At 41.1% G+C, this 19,569-nt stretch overlaps 1 protein-coding gene across 3 annotated transcripts in view; it reads left to right on the top strand.

The window, feature by feature from the left end:
• GALNT11 (polypeptide N-acetylgalactosaminyltransferase 11) overlaps nt 1–19,569 on the top strand; it is an 86,559-nt gene that overhangs the window by 46,889 nt on the left and 20,101 nt on the right. For 2 of the 3 annotated variants that reach the window (XM_017863667.1, XM_017863668.1), the window contains 2 exons: nt 11,670–12,002; nt 18,267–18,390. In XM_017863667.1, coding sequence (XP_017719156.1) covers nt 11,708–12,002; nt 18,267–18,390 — 419 coding nt within the window. In that variant the 5' untranslated portion in view covers nt 11,670–11,707. Of the gene's footprint in view, nt 1–11,500; nt 12,003–18,266; nt 18,391–19,569 lie in introns of those variants that run through there. The other variant, XM_017863666.1, reaches the window with a different exon arrangement.

Genomic DNA, 19,569 nt, shown 5'->3' with positions numbered 1-19,569 from the left:
CAGGGCAAGACTCCATCTCAAAACAAAACAAAAACAAAACAAAACAAAAAAAAAGAAATCATGGACTAAGAGGAAGACTTGGTACTTTTGCTGGCGTGTTGAGTAGTTTGTTTCATAAGGAAACCCTCGAATGAAACTGCTTAAACTGGTTAGCCGTATTTCTTGCCTCTCCTTCACAATAAACACTCATTTCCTAGGATGTGGTATACTGTATACTCTTCTCTAAGCTTTCCCATTGCACAGAATGTAAACAATGTCCTTTAACCTTTTCTGGAACAGAAATACACTTCAAAAATTATACAAACAAGTATGTATTAATTGTTAATACTAAGCACTGTGCTAAGCATATGGGTCTGAAAAGATGGAAATGAGCCCTGTCCTCAGGGGCCTCATTTATGGTAAGTACAGCAGTGCTTACCCTACAGGCAAATTGTCTGTTGGGATATATTGGGTTCACATATCTGTAAAGGATGATTCTGCTGTCATTAATTGTCCCCCTCCAAAATCACAATGTTGAGCGTCTCATTTTCCAGCCATGACATTTCATCTTTCTGGTTCCCTCTGTCTAGTAACAACTCCAGCAATTATTTAGCCACACCAGGACCTCTAATCCATTGGCCTATCCACATTTTTCCTCTTGCCTCATACTTCCACATCCTCATATCTCTGTTTCCCTGGCTTAAATCTGTGATTTGTCATAATCATCCCACTGTATATACCTTGCCCCATTCCTGTACTGTTGTACCTCCCTGGCAAAAACCCACCTCTCAGCTTATAAGGCACCTATCCCTGAGCAGCTACCAGACCATGACTGAAGAAAAACGTAAAACCATAGTGACTTGTCTCAATTTAATAAATTCAGGTTCACAACTGGTTAGCCTTTATTCATTTAACTTTGAAGAACGTATGAGTTGATGTCTAACTGCTGAAGTTTTGGCCCTGTTAACTATTCAAGTTTATGATTGAAAGAATTTGTGACTAGTTGTTTTGCCTTAAGTAACCTGAGATACTTGCTTTGACTGTCCTTTCAAAGGCTTTCAGACTTGGATATTAAAGGCATGGTAATTGCCTTTAGAAGGGATAGCAAACAGTATGAAACAAAAGGATTTTGTTGTGTAGATACTAGATTCATTATTCATTCATTATTAGTTTAGATTTTGATTTTAGCTTTTGATTTTGTTTGGATGTTTTAGTTTCTTAAGCAGGTGAGAAATTTATTGAATAATAGACATCTGATTTCTTTGCATTTCCTTCATATTTGGGTGTTGGCTTCTTTTTTTTATTTTTGGAGACAGTCTTGTTCTGTTGCCCAGGTTGGAGTGCAATGGCATGATCTTGACTCACTGCAACCTCTGCCTCCCGGGTTCAAGCGATGCTGAAAATCCTCAGCATCCAGAGTAGCTGGGATTGCAGGCATGTGCCACCACACCCAGCTAGTTTTGTTTTGTTTTGTTTTGAGACAGAGTCTCGCTCTGTTGCCCAGCTGGAGTGCGGTGGTGCAACCTCGGCTCACTGCAACCTCTGACTCCCTGGTTCAAGCAATTCTCCTGCCTCAGCCTCTTGAGTAGCTGGGATTAGAGGCACGTGCCACCACGCCCAGCTAATTTTTGTATTTTTAGTAGAGACAGAGTTTCACCATGTTGGCCAGAATGATTTCAATCTCCTGACCTTGTGATTGGCACACCTCGGTCTCCCAAAGTGCTGGGATTACAGATGTGAGCCACCACACCCGGCCCAGTTTTTGTATTTTTTTAAGTAGAGACAGAGTTTTACCATGTTGGCCAGGCTGGTCTTGAACTCCAGATCTCGGGCAATCCACCCACCTTAGCCTCCCAAAGTTCGCCTGGCCCTAACTTCTCGACCTATCTGAAAACAGATAGTGCCTTTGTTGCTTCTGAACACCATTCTCCTTAATTGTATAAAAGAAATGATGGGATTTTATAAATGTGGGTTTTTTTTGTTTTGTTTTGTTTTGTTTTGTTGAGACGGAGTCTCGCTCTGTCGCCCAGGCTGGAGTGCAGTGGCCGGATCTCAGCTCACTGCAAGCTCCGCCTCCCGGGTTTACGCCATTCTCCTGCCTCAGCCTCCGGAGTAGCTGGGACTACAGGCGCCCGCCACCTCGCCCGGCTAGTTTTTTTTTTGTAGTTTTAGTAGAGACGGGGTTTCACCGTGTTAGCCAGGATGGTCTCGATCTCCTGACCTCGTGATCCGCCCGTCTCGGCCTCCCAAAGTGCTGGGATTACAGGCTTGAGCCACCGCGCCCGGCCAAATGTGGATGTTTTTAAATTTAGTATTATGATTTACTTTGTAAAAAATACTCTCTAAAGAATTATAATATGGTCTGGGAAAAAGAATAACATCTGCCTGATAGAGTTGTTGAGAGTTAATATATTTTACAGCTCAGGAAACCAAGGGATCATGATGTTGAGCTGTTGCGGATCGGATGAGCCGGGGTGGTTATTCCATGAAGAATCTGGACAGAGTTGCTCAAATCCTGTTGGTGAGGTCTTTGAGCAGAAAGCTTTTTCATTTTGCCCTTAGGTGCTGGCAGGTAGCCAAGAGGGAACCTAAGGAAAGTAGTTTCCCGGATTTTTTTTGTTTGTTGTTGTCAGTGAATTCTGTAAGATTAGTCTGCCTGTTTTTATCACAAAGACCATTATTTAAGTTTTGAAATTGGACAATAAATTCCTGCGTTGTTTCTTGTACCTTTTCCAAAAATAAACATGACTGTTGTTCTGAGCTAGTTTTTATACTATTGTTGAATAAGATGGTCATGACCTCTATGCATAGTATTAAGGTATTGCTTAGCCCAAACAAGATAGTAACAGATTTGTTTAGAAATTTGCAAGCATGACCATATTACAGTAATTTTTTCATTTATTAACAAATATTTTTCCATTTATTAACAAATACTTATTAAATTGTTGCTATATTCTATGCATTATTATAACCTCCAGGGATAGACAAAAGCTGTTCCCCTATTGGAGCTTACTTTCTGGTATGGGAGAGATAAACAATAAATAATAAACTCAGTGAATAAGTAATTATGTATATGTAAGAAGGTGATAAATTCCATGGAATAAGGAAGACCAGCTTAATGTTTAGTGACTGGGTTGAAGTTTTAAATAGGGTAATCTTGGTAGGGCCTTATTGAGAAGATGATATTTGAGCAAAGATTCAATGGCAGTGAAAGAAGCCATCATGAAATTACCTGGGAGGAAGAGTGTTCTAGACTGAGTGAAGAGCCAGTGCGTAGTCCGTAATGGAGTATAATTGAAATGTTTGACCCACAAGGAGACGTGTGTCTAGGACAAAATGAATGCAGAGAGAAGGTAGTGGGAGAAGTGCTCAGGGAGATAATTACAGATTATGTAGGGACTTGTAGGTCTTTGTAGGGAACAGATGGGTGGTCATGTCTACCATTGATATTATAAGTTAAGTCTAGATCTAATGACAAAAAATTAATATCTGTTCAGTATCTACTATATTCATCCCATAGATACTTTTCAGCATTTTCTGTGGGCTATTCATTGTGGTAAGTGAAGGGAAAACATTAAACAAGAAAACAAACAGCAAAAGCAAGTCACAGTCCTTGTGGAGATTGTCTTGGTTCAGTGCAAAGGGTGGTGTTTTGTGTGTCAGTCATTGTATCTGACACTTTACATATTTTACCTTGTGTAATTCTGAGTATTTCATTTCATTCTGATTATCCAGTAAGATGGACAATGTCGTTAACTTGGAATACAGTTGATGAAAATGAGGCTAAGAAAATCTGCTAATTTTTCCAAAGTTGCATGACTGATATATGGCAGAATGGGATTAGAATTCAGTCTTGTCTTTTCATTATACCCAAATCTGGCTGTGCATCAGAGTTAACTTGGAGGCTTGTTGAAGCTAAAGATTCCTTAACGTAACCTCTGGGAATTCCCATTTAGCATAGCTGGCGTGAAGCCCTGGGAATCTGTAGTTTTAATAAATACTCCAAGGATTTCTGTATTTTGAAACTACTGCCCTCCGTTACTGTATTTAAGGTAGCGTGATACAAGTGATTATGGGAACCTTTGTCTTCTATTTTTAAAGAAAATGGTTTTGTTGTTTCACTGTTTAGTATCATGCTTGTTACAAGATTTTTAGAGATGCTCTTTGTCAGGCAAGGATTTCCCTATTTTTCCTAGTTTGTTAAGAATTGAGTGTTGAATTGTAATAAACTCTTTATCTCCATTGATCAAACCATGTGTTTTTTTTCTTTTCATTTATGGAGGTGGTAGATTACGGTTTTTCAAATATTGGACCAACTTTGAGTACCTGAAGTAAATACAACTTATTCATGGTATATTCAGTTTTTAAAAACATGGTTGGTTTCAGGGCTTTTTTTTTTTTTTTTTTTTTAAGATTTCTGTGATCTCTCTGAGATTGTCTGTAATATTCTTTCCTTAAGCTGCCCTTATTTGGTGTCAGGGTGGCAACAGCCTCAGAAAGGGGCATGGAGAATCTTTCCTCATTTTCTGTCCTCTGAAGGCCATTGCATCTACCTAAAATCATCCGTTCCTTAGATACTTGGTAGAACTCACTTTTAAAATCACCTAGAAATGTTTTTATGATAGTTTAACATTCACAGGGACTATAGGGCATCCAGCTTCCTGATTTTCCAGAGCTGGTGTTGTGCATTTATGTTTTTCTAGGAATTTGATCATTTCACCTGAATTTGTAAACAGTACCCCTATTTTAAATGTGTCTGTATTTACGCCTCTTTCTCGTTGTTGTCTTATTTGTGCATTTTTCTGATATGTTTTGCCAGTGTTTGTGTAACTGCCCGATGGGTTCTTCCTGCCCACTCCACAGAGAAAATCATACCCTGAGACCATAGCATTGCAGGCAAGAAAGAACTTCATTCACGTGAAGCTGGCCCAGGCAGGAGAACTGGGCTTATCACTCACATCCGTTTTCCTGAAGGCTCAGGGTTTTTATGGACAGTTGGGTGGGCAGGGAGCTAGGGAATGGGTGTGGCTGATTGGTTGGGGATGAAATCATAGGGGGGTGGAAAACAGTCTTTGTGCACTGAGTTCACCTCTGGGACCAGTTGAGTCATGAGTCACAAACCTGGGTAGGATCCGTATGAAAGATATCTCAAAAAAACAATCCAGGTTTGCTATATGTAAAATGTTCGTTCCCTGGTGCCATAAAGAAATAGCACTCGAATATAAATTTAATTCTCTTATCAAAGCAGTCTTTATTTTCTGCAGAAAGGGTGCTCATCACAGATGGAATAATGGCGAGAGCACATTTGAACAAAGGAAGTAATTTTTATCCCTTATGCTGTTCCTGCTACTGTGTCCTGTCTCCATTGGCTGGAACCGGACCGCAGAATCTAAATTAAAACCTGATTGGCTAACAGTTTAAAACTTTTCTAAATAGGTAAAAGTAATGGAAAGACAAAGGAAAAGAGGAAGTTGCTTGTGCCAAATAGGGAAGGGGCATAGGCTGCGAGCTGGAACGTGCCTATGAGCATGTCCAGCACAAATATTTTGGTGAAGGTACAAGGACGTAGAATGTACTGTGTGCCTATGAGCATGTTTCACAGCTACGTAGAATAGGGCTTAACAAAGAGTTATTAGCATAAAGAGGCTTAAAGGAAGTTAGTCTTTAAAAGAAACTATTATTTCTAACACGATTTACTCTTTAACAAGAAGGGAAACTTTGAAGAGGAACTTTTTACTTTCTGCAGGTTCTACAATAATAATGTTATCTATAGGAACGATGGAGGAAGTCATGAATTTTGCGACGTCTGGCCGCATGCTCCCGAGCGGTAAGGGATTATAGAAACTACACCTACATTTCAGTGGAGTTTAGGCCCTTCCAGTTCCCATTATCATATTCTTGCTTACAAAGGTGGTTTTCAGTCCCTGATCAAGGAAAGGGGCTAGTTGCAGGGAGGGGCTGTTCTCATCCTTGCTCCTAAGTTAACCTGGAAACCACATTTCTCCTAAAGTTATACACCCAGGAGTGACCAGGGACAGTTGGGAGGTCAGAAGCAAGATGAGGTCAGCTATGTCGGATTTCTTTTACTGTCATAATTTTGCAAAGGCAGTTTTATTTTGTTAATTTTACTGATCTTTTAAAGAACCAGCATTTGGCTTCTGTTGTCTTATCTTCATTTTCTATTAATTCCTGATAATGTTTTTATTATTATTTTATGTTCCTTGGGTTTATTCAGTTATATTTTTCTTAATTCATAGTTTGTGGTCATATTTTCTAATATAGGCATCAAAAGCTATACATTTAGCCATATCCTGTGGGTTTTTAAAAAGTTGTATTTTCACTCCTTAGTTCTGTAGAAATCTCTGTAGTGTTCATTTGCACATTTTGTAACGTTTCTAGTTACTTTGTTAGCATTGGTTTTCGGTGGACTTGTCTTGGTCACAGCATGTGGCTCTTTGACCACACCTCAAGAGCCTTTGCTCTTACTCCACCCTCCCCCAGATAGCTCTTCCCCACATAGCCGCCGTACTCACTATTTAGTTTACGTCTTGACGCAAGTATCACGTTTTCAGGGAGGCCTTCCCTCTCCATCTTCCTGAAGCTTCACACACCTTCTCCTTTTTGCTCTTCACTGCTTTATTTTCTCTCCTCAGAACTTACCACTTTCTAAAACGTTATTTAACACAGTGTTCGCAGCTGGATAGAGAAGGAAGTAAAGCCATTACGGGGTGTATAGCTGGAGACAGAAATGGAATTAAATCATAAGGAAAGTGGGGAGGGCTGAGTGCCTGGACTTTGCCTGTCATGAGGCTGAAGACATAGGGGTAGATGCAGCTGAGGAGTCAGTGTTGTGGTTGGAGAGGAAGATTTTTTTTTTTTTCAATGGAGTCTCACTCTGTCACCCAAGCTGGAATGCAGTGCGATCTCGGCTCATTGCAACCTCTGCCTCCCTGGTTCAAGCAATTTTCTCCTGTCTCAGCCACCCAAGTAGCTGGGATTACAGGCGCCTGCCGCCACGCCCAGCTAATTTTACGTATTTTTAGTAGAGACGGGGTTTCACCATGTTGGCCAGGCTGGTCTCCAACTCCCGACCTCAGGTCCTAGGCCTCCCAAAGTCCTAGAATTACAGGTGTGAGCCACCGCACCCAGCCGCAGAGGAGGTTTTAACTTAGAAGTGAAGAGGTCATCACATCCGTCCTGGATGATGATGAAATTGAGGGTAGGGCAAAGTTCCTTATGTGGAATTTAGGTAAAGGTGACAGCAGGAACACTAACCAAGACATTTGGAGGCAGGTTGGACATGGTCCAACATGATAGTGGGAATCAGGCTAAAGAAAATGTGAGAAACCACATCAGTGTCCATCTTTCATAGCTGCTAATGGAGCAGCCCTTGCTTTCTTCAGGGTCTGTTTTGGGTGGTTCCCTTTTGTGAGGGCCAAGCAGCCCATGGTGGAAGTGGGAAGGCCAGGAGTGGTTTGAGGAAAACAACCTGTAAGTGTGAATCTTGCTGTGTGGTTGAAGAAGGGGTTGGCTCCCTAGGTGCCTAGTTCCTCCAGGATTCAGAGCATCCTGTCCAGTTACAGTCTTTAACTTTAGGATCTCATGGCCTTTGGAAGAAGCAGTGCTTTCTTGTTTGTTTACTTGCTCTTTGTCTAACCCTAAGCAAGCATTTTAGGGAGTTATAATGTCTGTTTCACCTAAATGTCACTGCTCTGTACATTTTGTTGCAATATTTTGTTGCACGTTGCATTTTTTTTTTTTTTTTTTTTTTGTCTTTTCCTTTGCTCTCATGGGCTTCCTTACTTAGAGAACGTTTTCTTCTACTTCAGGTGTTTGTGTTTTTCTGTTTATGTCTTTAGTTTTAAAAGTGCCTGCAGCTAACATAGCAGTGCTTTCATTGGCGCCTGATTTTCCTTTGTACTCTTGTCATTTCCAGCCATGCCTCTGGTATTACTGTTGGTGGGAGTTTTTGTTTGGTTGGGTTTTTGTTTTGTTTTGGTATGTTACTGTTGTTTTGTTTTCTTATGTTACTGTTGTTTTGTTTTTTTACTTTTTAATTGACTTGTAATGGAATACTTAATAGTTCTTGGTTGGCAGACAGTTAAGAAACAGAACTGTTTACCATCTTCTAGGCTCATGGCATAACCTTGTACAAGAGAACCTGATTTTTCCAGTAGTGCTTTACTGATGCCGATTTGCTTTGTCCTGATCTTTTGGGGATAATACCTTTTTTTTTTTTTTTTTGAGACGGAGTCTCGCTCTGTCGCCCGGGCTGGAGTGCAGTGGCCGGATCTCAGCTCATTGCAAGCTCTACCTTTCGGGTTCATGCCATTCTCCTGCCTCAGCCTCCCGAGTAGCTGGGACCACAGGCGCCCGCCACCTCGCCCCGCTAGTTTTTTGTATTTTTTAGTAGAGACGGGGTTTCACCGTGTTAGCCAGGATGGTCTCGATCTCCTGACCTCGTGATCCGCCCGTCTCGGCCTCCCAAAGTGCTGGGATTACAGGCTTGAGCCACCGCGCCCGGCCCGATAATACCATTTTTAAGATTATTTCATGCTGTAGAAATAAGTAACTTAAAAGCAGTATTTCTGTGCAGTTTTCTTATGTATCTACATTGCTTATATGGTTTCTCTGCCTTAAGTCTATTTAGTGAGATGATTTTATATGTGCATTGGCTCCTTAGAAAGAATTTCTTAGGAAATTGTATTAGCCTCCATGAAGATCAGATATCAGAAAGTTTAGGAAAAATAAGTGGCCTGTAATCCCAGCACTTTGGGAGGCCAAGGCGGGCAGCTCACCTGAGGTCAGGAGTTTGAGACCAGCCTGGCCTACGTGGTGAAACCCCATCTCTACTAAAAATACAAAAATTAGCCAGGCGTGGTGGCACACACTTGTAATCCCAACTACTTGGGAGGCTGAGGCAGGAGAATTGCTTGAATCCGGGAGGCAGAGGTTGCAGTGAACCAAGATCCTGCCACTTTACTCCAGCCTGGGTGACAGAGTAAGACTCTGTCTTAAAAAAAAAAAACAAAACAGAGGTTGCAGAAGATAGAATATTGCTGAACAGCGAGTGTACCTGTCTGATTCTTACTTTGGAAGCTTCCTCTCAGGGGTGTACTCCACCCTGTGAGGTGTGGGGTGTCAGACTGCCCCTAGTGGGGGATGTCTCCCAGTTAGGCTACTCAGGGGTCAGGGACCCACTTGAGCAGGCAGTCTGTCCGTTCTCAGATCTCAACCTCCGTGTTGGGAGATCCACTGCTCTCTCTTCAAAGCTGTCAGACAGAGTCGTTTGTGTCTGCACAGGCCTCTGCTGCTTTGTGCCTGTCCAGGTGGAGTCTACAGAGACAGGCAGTTTCTGGAGTGCCTGAGCTCACCAGGTTCGAGCTTCCTTCCCAGCGCTTTGTTTTGTTGTTTTACCTTCACTTAACCTCAGCAAGACGGGCGCCCCCTCCCTAGCCTCGCTGCGCCGTTTCCTAGAATCTCAGACTACGTGCCAGGCAATTAGGCAGGCTCCGTGCCGTGGGACCCTCCGGCCAGGTGGTGGGTACAATCGTCTAGTTGCCCGTTTGCTAAGCGAGTATGTGGGTGGAATTACGGCCGACCTTCCAGGGTGTGTGTCTCAGTTCCCGGGCTAGGAAAAGGGTTCCCTTCCCCCTTGCCTTCTCAGGGAGGTGCCTCGCCCTGCTTCAGCTCTCGCGTCGGCTGCAGAGTGCCAGCCATGATTGTCGGCACTTCTCGCTATGAGATGCACCAGTACCTCAGTGAAAATGAAGAAAATCACCGGGTTTCTGTGTCTCTCGGCTGGGAGTTGGAGACTGGCTGTTCCTATTCGGCATCTTGCGAAAAAAACAAACAACCCCATCAAAAAGTGGGCAAAGGATAATGAACCAGACATTTCTCAAAAGAAGACATTCATACAGCCAACAGATGGGGGGGGGGGGGGTCACCATGAAAAAATGCTCATATCACTCGCCATCAGAGAAATGCAAATCAACCACAATGAGAGTACCATCTCACATCCAGTTAGGAAATGGCAATCATTAAAAGAGAGTCCGGGAGGGGGGAAGCAACAAGTGCTGGAGAGGAGTGAGAAAATAGGAACACTTTTAACCTGTGTGGTATTGTAAACTAGTTCAACCATTATGGAAAACAGTATGGCGATTCCTCAAGGATCTAGAACTAGATGTACCCTATGATCCAGCCATCCCACTACTGGTATATCCAAGGATTATAAATCATTTATAAGACACATGCACGAGCGTATGTTTATTGCGGCACTATCCAATAGCAAGACATTGGAATCAAACCGAAATGTCGCATCTGTGAACAGACTGGATAAGAAAATGATGGCACATCTACACCACTGGAAACTATACAGCCATAAAAAGATGAGTTTGCGTCCTTGTAGACTGGGATCAGCTGGAAACATCATTCTTAGACAAAACTATCCAAGAACAGAAAACAAAACCGATGGCTCACTCATAGGTGGAAACTGAACAATAATCACTTGGACTCGGGAAAGGGGAACATCACCACCGGGCCGTTCATGTGGAAGGGGGGGAGGATTGCTGGGAGTTATACAAGATATAAATGAGAATTGGATGGGTGCTGACGACGTTGATGGTGCAGCACGCAACAGCCAAGTATTACACATGGTAACAAACCTATGCGTTAGCACCATGTACCCTAGAACTTAAGATAATAAAAAATAAAAAATTTAAAAAAAAATAAAAATAAAAAACCAAAAAACCCAAACAAAAAAAACTAAGGAAAAATTGCTGTTCGGTGCCACATTTAGTTCTTCCTGCCTTGTTTTATAGGTGAGGGAACATAATTACTTGAACTCTTTATTTGAAAATAACTTAGATCTAGAGTGGACGCTAGGGCAGGCATAACCTTTGATTGGAAAGTAGAACTATTTTTTTTTTTAAGTTGCTTATATTTATTTTTATTGTTTTGAGACAGAGTCTTGCTCTGTTGCCAGGCCAGAGTACAGTGGTGTAATCTTGGCTCACCACAACCTCTGCCTCCCGGGTTCAAGAGATTCTCCAGCCTCAGCCGCCCAAGTAGCTGGGATTACAGGCACCTGCCACCACCCCCAGCTAATTTTTATATTTTTAGTAGATACAGGTTGGCCAGGCTAGTCTTGAACTTCTGACCTCAAATGATCCGCGCACCTCAGCCTCCCAAAGTGCTGGGATTACAACCGTGAGCCACTGTGCCTGGCCAGAGTTGCTTAGAGTTGCTTATTTATAATAATAGATTTTAAGATCGTTGGATTAAAAAAAGAATCTTGCAGTTGTATAGTTGGAAGGGACTTTAGTTGTCCTGTTATGATACATGTGGTACTTGTTATTTTCCTTGTGAAAAGTTATAACCTGATGAGAAAAATTACCCAACTGAAAGCAGTCCAGAACAAAGGTGAAGAAGTATCCATTAACATGGGCAAATGAATAGATCAGCTATTTCACTGCCATTGGTTCTCTGAGCATTAACCCACAGGCCTGAGGTTTTCATTGTTGAACCCTTTTTAAAAACTCAGTACTATCCATATATCTTCTTGTATTTCAATCTCTGTTAACTGTATGCATAGTGGTCCTCCTTGTTGGTTTGGAAAACAATGATTCTGTATTTGGTGGATGATTTAAAAGTGTGCTGAAGTGTCTAACATATTTATTCTTCTTTTTTAGGAAATTGAAAATGGCCCTTCAGCTATGCTAGGTCTATAATGGGAAGTGTCACAGTTCGGTATTTCTGTTATGGGTGCCTTTTTACATCTGCGACCTGGACAGTTTTGCTTTTTGTTTATTTTAACTTCAGTGAAGTGACTCAGCCACTTAAGAATGTGCCCGTCAAGGGGTCTGGGCCCCGCGGACCATCTCCAAAAAAATTCTATCCTCGTTTCACTCGAGGCCCAAGTCGACTACTTGAGCCACAGTTCAAAGCAAACAAAATCGATGATGTGATAGACAGTCATGTTGAAGATCCAGAAGAAGGCCACTTGAAATTCTCTTTTGAATTAGGTAAGTATATGATGTTTACCAGCAGCCATATCGATGTATTTAATCAATGGAAGTTTGATTAATTAGATTAATTAGGAGATTAGAAATGCTGCATCATTTTTTCCCACACTGATTTATTTTGTTTGTGAACTAGCTGAAGTTCTGTGGTTTCTGCGAGGGGTGTCAGTGGGGATTTATATTCTAATTTATCCAGTTCTGACTTCAGTATTTTATGAGAAAACAAACAAGGTCCAGTGAAGAAAACAAAAAAAGAAAAGAAAATTAAAAGGCTAGAAAGAAAATGGAACCTATGGGAGAAGGGGTTTGTTTATTGTTTGTTTTTTTAAGAGATGGGGTCTCACCATATTGCCCAGGCTGTCCTCGAATTCTTGGGCTCAACTGTCCTCCCACCTCAACCTTGAGAGTAGCTGGGACTGTAGGCATGCACCACCGTGCCCAGCTCTGGAAGAAGGTTTCAATTGCTAGGATTGTTAATAAGGGAAAGAAATGGTTGAAAGTTTCCTTGACTATATTTAACTTATTTTTAAGGGTACATTTAATTAATACAGAACATAAAGTACTGAGTTTAAAAATAAGCTGGGGTTATTTACATCTAATATGATTTTCACTTAACAAGAATTACTAAGGTGCTAGAAAAAATATATGTATATATAATATAGTTTATTAAATCTTAGTATAAAATAGAAAGCTCTTTTTCCTCTTAAAAAATTATATTCTCTTCAACTTGGATGCAAGACTCTATTGTCTATGCCTTTGAATACTGCAATTTTAGTGTATTGATTTTGACAAATTTTATTTTAAGAGATAAATGAGCAATTTTTGTTATCGTTAAAACTTAAAGAACTTGGATCTTGTCACAAAAACATCAAATAATAGGTAATTTAAGAGTAAAATAAAAGAGATATTTGAGAGATTGAGAGAACCTTAGAATGTGAAAGAATGTTAAATAGAGTTTTCACTGTCGTCATAGTTTCAAAGAAACAAAATTCAGTTCTTATGGATTATGATTTTCCTAACTAAAGGAAGTCCAAAAGTATGTAATAATTTTTATGAGGAAACAAGCTAATATCTAATTCAGTTTTCATTTATAAATATTTTTATAGAGATGTGATTCTTGCCACTTCATTTTTCATAAAGTACCAATTTTCATAAATCTTTTCAAATAGCCAGTGGACATTTTAAAGCATTAATGGGAAAATATCTAGCTCTTTTATTTATTTATAGTTACCTTGGTAAAGTTTTATCAAGAAGTAATACTGGGTTTACCATTTTGAATAGATTCTGTATTTGCTTTTGAAAGAAGTAGGGAGAGAATTGTAGATACTTGAATAACAAACTCCAGCTGCCTAACTGAAAAACTAAATTCCTTAAAGACTATCCTAAAGAATCCACAAAAAAAACCTATTAGAGGTAATAAATGAATTTGGCAGTTGCAGGTACTAGATCAACAGGCAAAAAACAGTTGCATTTCTATACTGTAGCAATGAGTGGCCTGAAAATGCAGTTAAGAGATCAATTTCATTTACAATAGCATCAACAGTAATAAAACACTTAGGAATAAATTTAGCCAAGGAGCTGCAAGATTTGTATGCTGAAAACTGTAAAACATTGCTGAAAGAAAGAAAACCTACATAAATGGAAAGATATTCCAGGTTCATAGAGTGGAATGCTAAATACTGTTAAGATGTAGATATCACCCAAAGCAATGTATAGATTCAGTGCAATCCCTATTAAAATGTCAGTGGTCTTTGTTGTAAAGAGGGGAAAAGGTTATCCTGAAATTAATATGGAATTACAAGAGGCTCTGAATAGCCAAAACAGTCTGGAAAAATAACAAAAGTTGTAAGACTCAGACTTTCCAACTTTAAAAATAAATTGGACTACATCAAAGATAAAAAACTTCTGTACATCACATAACACATCAAGAATGTGAGAAAAGGGCTGGGCACAGTGGCTCACGCCTATAATCCCAGCACTTTGGGAGGCTGAGGTGGGTGGATCACCTGAGGTCAGGAGTTTGTGACCAGCCTGACCAACGTGGTGAAACCCTATCTCTGTAAAATACAGAATCAGCTGGGCGTGGTGGCAGGTGCCTGTAATCCCAGCTACTTGGAAGGCTGAGGCAAGAGAATCTCTTGAACCCAGGAGGTGGAGGTTGCAGTGAGTCAAGATCGTGCCATTGTATTCTAGCCTGGGCGACAGAGCAAGACTCTGTCTCAGGAAAAAAAAAAAGTGAAAAAAGACAACCCACAGAATGGGAAAAAAATATTTGTAAATCATATTTCTAATAAGGGTTCAGTATCCAGAATATATAAAGGATGCTTGTTTGTAATTTTATTTCATTTTGAGACAGAGTCTTGCTCTGTAACCTGCGCTGGACGGCAGTGGCGCAGTCACGGCTCACTGCAGCCTCAACCTCCTTGGCTCAAGTGATCCTCCTGCCTCAGCCTCTCGAGTAGCTGGGGCTACAGGGGTGTACCACTGTGCCCAGCTAATATTTGTATATTTTGTAGAGACAGGGTTTCACCATGTTGCCCAAGTTGGTCTCGAACTCCTGTGCTCAAGCCATTCGCCTGCCTTGGCCTCCCAAGGTGCTGAGACTATAGGCATGAACCACTGTGCCTGGTCTAAACAATTCTTAAAACTCAATTATAAAAAGACAAATGGCTCAATTTTAAAATGGGCAAAGGATTTGATAGACATTTCTCCAAAGAAGGTATACAAATGGCCAAGAAGCAGATGAAAAGATGCTTAATATAATTAGTGATTACAGAAATGAAAATCAAAACAACGAGATAACCATCTCACACCCACTGGGAGGGCTGTAATAATAAATTTAAAAAGGAGAGTAACAGGCGACAGTGAGGATGTGGAGAAACTGGAGCCCTCACACGTTGCTGGTGGGAATGAAAAATAGTGTAGCCACTGTAGACAGTTTGGCAGTTCCTCCACAAGTTAAACGTAGAATTTTCATATGACCCAGCAGTACCACTCCAGGGTTTGTACTTGAAAGAATTACCAACGGGTGCTCAAAAACTTGTACTCAATGTTCATAGCAGTACTATTCTCAGTAGACAGAAGGTGACAACATGTTATCCAAATATCCATCAACTGATGAAGGGATAAACTAAGTGTGGTCTGTCCGTACCATGGAATATTATTCAGACAGAGAAAGGAATGACGTTGTGATACATACTACAACATGCATGAACCTTGAAAACATGATGCTAGTGAAAGAAGCCAGACACAAAAGGTCACATGTTGTAGGGTTCCCTTTATGTGAAATGTCTAGAATAGGCAGGTCCATGGAGACAGAGGGCAAATTAGGGGCTGCCAGAGACTGGGGAACAGGAAGAATGGGAATAACTGTTTTAATGCGTATAGGGTTTTCTTCTTTGCTGCTGAAAATATTCTGCAGCTAGATAATCGTGCTGGTTGTACAGCGTTGAGAATGTACTAAATGTCTCTAATAGTACGTTTTATGTTATGTGCATAATTATCACAGTTAAATGAAAAATCCAAAATTTCTTATGTAAAATAAATTTAATATAGAAGGAATTAGTATAACTAATATAGCAGTAGTTAAAAGTATGCAGATTTCTGAGTAGAGAATTAATGGACAAGCAGGGAAAGGAACCTATGAAAAGGTACATTTGAGAAAGATTATTGGCCAGGCGTGATGGCTCACACCTGTTATCCCCGCACTTTGGGAGGCTGAGGCTGGTAGATTGCTTGAGCTCAGAAGTTTAAGACCAGCCTAGGTGGTATCTACCGAAAGTTTAAAATTTAGCTGAGTGTGGGGGCACATGGCTGTAGTCCCAGCTACTTATGAGGATTGTTTGGGCCCAGGAGGCAGTGGCCGCGATGGCACCACTGCACTCCAACCTGGGGGACAGAGCAAGACCCTGTCTTGAAAAAAAAGAAAAAAAAGAAAATTAGCAATAAATTTAAAATTAAAAACATTTTCTCATTTGATCTGAAATTAATTATAAAATTAATCGAAAAGGGTCCTCTGGCATGTTAATTGAGGTTTGGCTACAATTTTATTTGAGCAGGGAAGTAAGAAAAGTAAGCTAAAACAATCTTTTCATATGGCATCTTTTCATCAAGAGACCTATAATAGAACATGATTCTTTCAGTATTCAGCATGAGGTCACCCTCTGATACTTGTTGAATTAAGGAGTATTTATTGAGACTCTTCTTTGTGCAAGGCTCTGCTCTGGGTGCTAGGTATCAAGCAATTTTAATTTTATTTATTTTATGTTTTGGTCATCACCAAAGTGTCTTCTCTTCTGGAGTTTCTCTCCTTGTATAAAATGCTAGTGGAGGTTTGTTGTTTTGTGTTTAAAAAGGATGAACTGCAGTTGAAACAGTTTCAGAGAGAAGGCATATTAAGATGAAATGTTTCTCAAAGTGGATTTAGGGACATTAGTTGGGTTCAAATCAATTGGGGGAACACTGCATTCTATTTTTTTTTTTTTGAGACAAAGTTTTGCTTTTGTCACCCAAGTTGGAGGCATGATCTTGGTTTCCTGCCGTCTCCGTCTCCTAGGTTCAAGCGATTCTCCTGCCTCAGTCTCCCGAGTAGCTGGGTTACAAGCGTGTGCCACCATGCCTGGCTAATTTTTGTATTTTTAGTAGAGAAGGGGTTTCACCATGTTGGTCAGGCTGATGTTGAACTGCTGACCTCCCATGATCCACCCACCTTGGCCTCTCAAAGTGCTGGGATTACAGGCATGAGCAGCCATGCCTGGCCGGAAACACTGCATTCTATATCTCATCCCTTTACACCTAGATATTCATAAAACATGCACTGTATTAAAGGAACAGAGTTCTACTATTTTAAAACAATGGACTTTTATTTATTTTATTTATTTCGAGACAAAGCCTTGCTCTGTTACCCAGGCTGGAGTGCAGTGGTGCGATCTTGGCTCACTGCAACCTCTGCCTCCTGGGTTTAGGAGATTCTCCTGCCTCAGCCTCCCGAGTAGCTGGGACTACAGGAATGCACCACTACTCCTGGCTAGTTTTGTTTTGTTTTGTATTTTTAGTAGAGATGGGGTTTCGCCATGTTGGCCAGACTGGTCTTGAACTCCTGACCTCAAGCCATCTGCCCGCCTTGACTTCCCATAGTGCTGGAATTACAGGCATAAGCAACCACACCCTGCCTAATATCACAGTGACTTTGATTAGGCCTGTGAAGGAATTCCCTGACAGTTAAACCAGAAACTGTGAAGGTTTTTTTTTTTTTTTTTTTTTTTTTTAATTTAAAAGACAGGATCTCACTCTGTCACCCAGGCTGGAGTGCAGTGGCACAACTGTGGCTCACTGCAGCCTTGATGTCCTGGGCTCGAGCAATCTTCCTGCCTCAGCCTCCTGAGTAGCCAAGTCATGGAGACTACAGGTGTGAGCCACCATGCCTGGCTAATTTTTCTTTTTGTAGTAGAGACAAGGTCTTGCTGTGTTGTCCAGGCTGGGCTCAAGTAGTCCTCTTGCCTTGGCCTCCCAAAGTGCTGGGATCACAGGCGTGAGCCGTTGTGTCTGACCTGGGAAACTCTTTTTATAGAAAAGCTTATCAATTGCCTTTTTCTGCAGAGAGACTGCTATAAAACTTGGATGTAAGTGAGGCCTGTTGAGGGCCATTGGGGTTCTAAAATCTATTGCTTTAATGGAAAATTATAAAAAAATTTTCCTTGTTGCAGGTAAATTTTCTCTTGAATATAATAAACTATTAAGATTATGGCTTGTGGCCGGGCGTGGTGTCTCACGCCTATCATCCCAGCACTTTGGGAGGCTGAGGCGGGCAGATCATGAGGTCAGGAGATCCAGACCTTCCTGGCCAACATGGTGAAACCCCGTCTCTACTAAAAATACAAAAATTAGCAAGGCGTGGTGGCATGTGCCTGTAGTCCCAGCTACTTGGGAGGCTGAGGCAGGAGAATCGCTTGAACCAGAGAGTTGGAGGTTGCAGTAAGCCTAGATTGTGCCACTGCGTTCCAGCCTGATGACAGAGGGAGACTCCGTCTCAAAAAAAAAAAAAAAAAAAGATTATGGCTTGTGAGCAGATGGTGTTTATGTTTAAGACACACTTGCTTTGACCTAGACTGACAAGAATTTGACTTCAACCTGGAGATAACCTAAGTTTGAGAAGAGAGATATTAGATTATAATAGGACAAAGTCAGCATTTTCTTAAGATCATAATATCATTAACAGTAACTGGTGATACTTTCTAGATTTAATTCGCTCACTTCACTCTTTTGCAGGTATGATTTTTGATGAACGCGATCAGGAGTTGAGAGACTTGGGCTATCAGAAACATGCTTTTAATATGCTTATCAGTAACCGCTTGGGCTACCACAGAGATGTGCCAGACACAAGGAATGCAGCGTATGTGCCTTATCAGATTTGCAAATACATTTTAACAACACGATGTTTTTAGTGTCAGTGTAAGAGGTCACGAGGATGGTGTTCCTATTTCCCAGTGTAGCCTTTTATTCAGCATACTAGGAAACTTGAGACAGATTTCCACTTGTGTTATATGTGAAGCCACATGGTCTGAGATGTACCAACAGAGTCCTAGAGCTTGCTGTTGGACTAACATTTCAGATCACCTGGGGAAGGAGAGTAGGGTGCTAATTAAATAACCTGAGTATAAGTTTGTTCTAAATGTTTATTGATTGGATTCGTGGCAAACAGGAATTAAAATCAGTGAAGAATTTTACTGCTCATTTCACTTTTCTGTTTCATTATTTTTGTTCCATCAAAGGCTTTTCATGCATGTGGTCAGTCATTTGACAGACATTTGTTGAGCACCTTCTGTTTGCTACATGCCATCTTGAGCCCTGGAAGAAGCAAACAAATGTAGTAGTTTCTGAGTTCTCAGGGCTCAGAGTCTAGCAGGAGAGGCAAATAAGTCAACAAGTCCTGGCGGTAGCACATGAGTAAGGGCTGTGATAGGGTTTGGGGAAATGGGGGCATAGTACTAGAGTGGTCCCTGCAGAAAGGTGACAAGGCTGGAGGGAGGCAGGGCTCAGATGCTGGAGGGTCGGGTGTGTCCTGGGAAATAATTCAGGGTTCTGGATTGTGTTCTCTAAGTTCATGGCTTTTTTTTTTTGAGATGGAGTCTCACTCTGTTGCTCAGACTGGAGTGTGGTGGCGTGCTCTTGGCTCACTGCAACCTCCACCTCCCAGGTTCAAGTGATTCTCCTGCCTCAGCCTCCTGAGTAGCTAGGACTACAGGCGCACACCACCACGCCTGATTAATTTTTGTAGTTTTAGTAGAGATAGGGTTTCACCATGTTGGCCAGGCTGGTCTCGAACTCCTGACCTCATGATCCGCCCACCTCGGCCTCCAAAAGTGCTGGGATTACAGGCGTGAGCCATTGCGTCTGGCCAGTTCATGGCTTTTTGATGTTGCTTAAAGCTCCTTACCCTTTTTTTCCAAATAGTTGCTTAGAATGATTTGTTACATGGAAGCTCTTCTGTTATCTTGGTATATCATAATTTATTCAAATCTTTTTTATTATTGGGCAAAAAAATAAAATTTCTTTTTTTTTTTTTTTTTTT

Source organism: Rhinopithecus bieti, unplaced genomic scaffold (assembly GCF_001698545.2).
Source record: "Rhinopithecus bieti isolate Rb0 unplaced genomic scaffold, ASM169854v2 scaffold_70550, whole genome shotgun sequence".
Taxonomy (NCBI): Eukaryota; Metazoa; Chordata; class Mammalia; order Primates; family Cercopithecidae; genus Rhinopithecus; species Rhinopithecus bieti.
The sequence above is the reverse complement of the archived record's forward strand: the minus strand, read 5'-3'. Positions and strand labels throughout refer to the sequence as shown.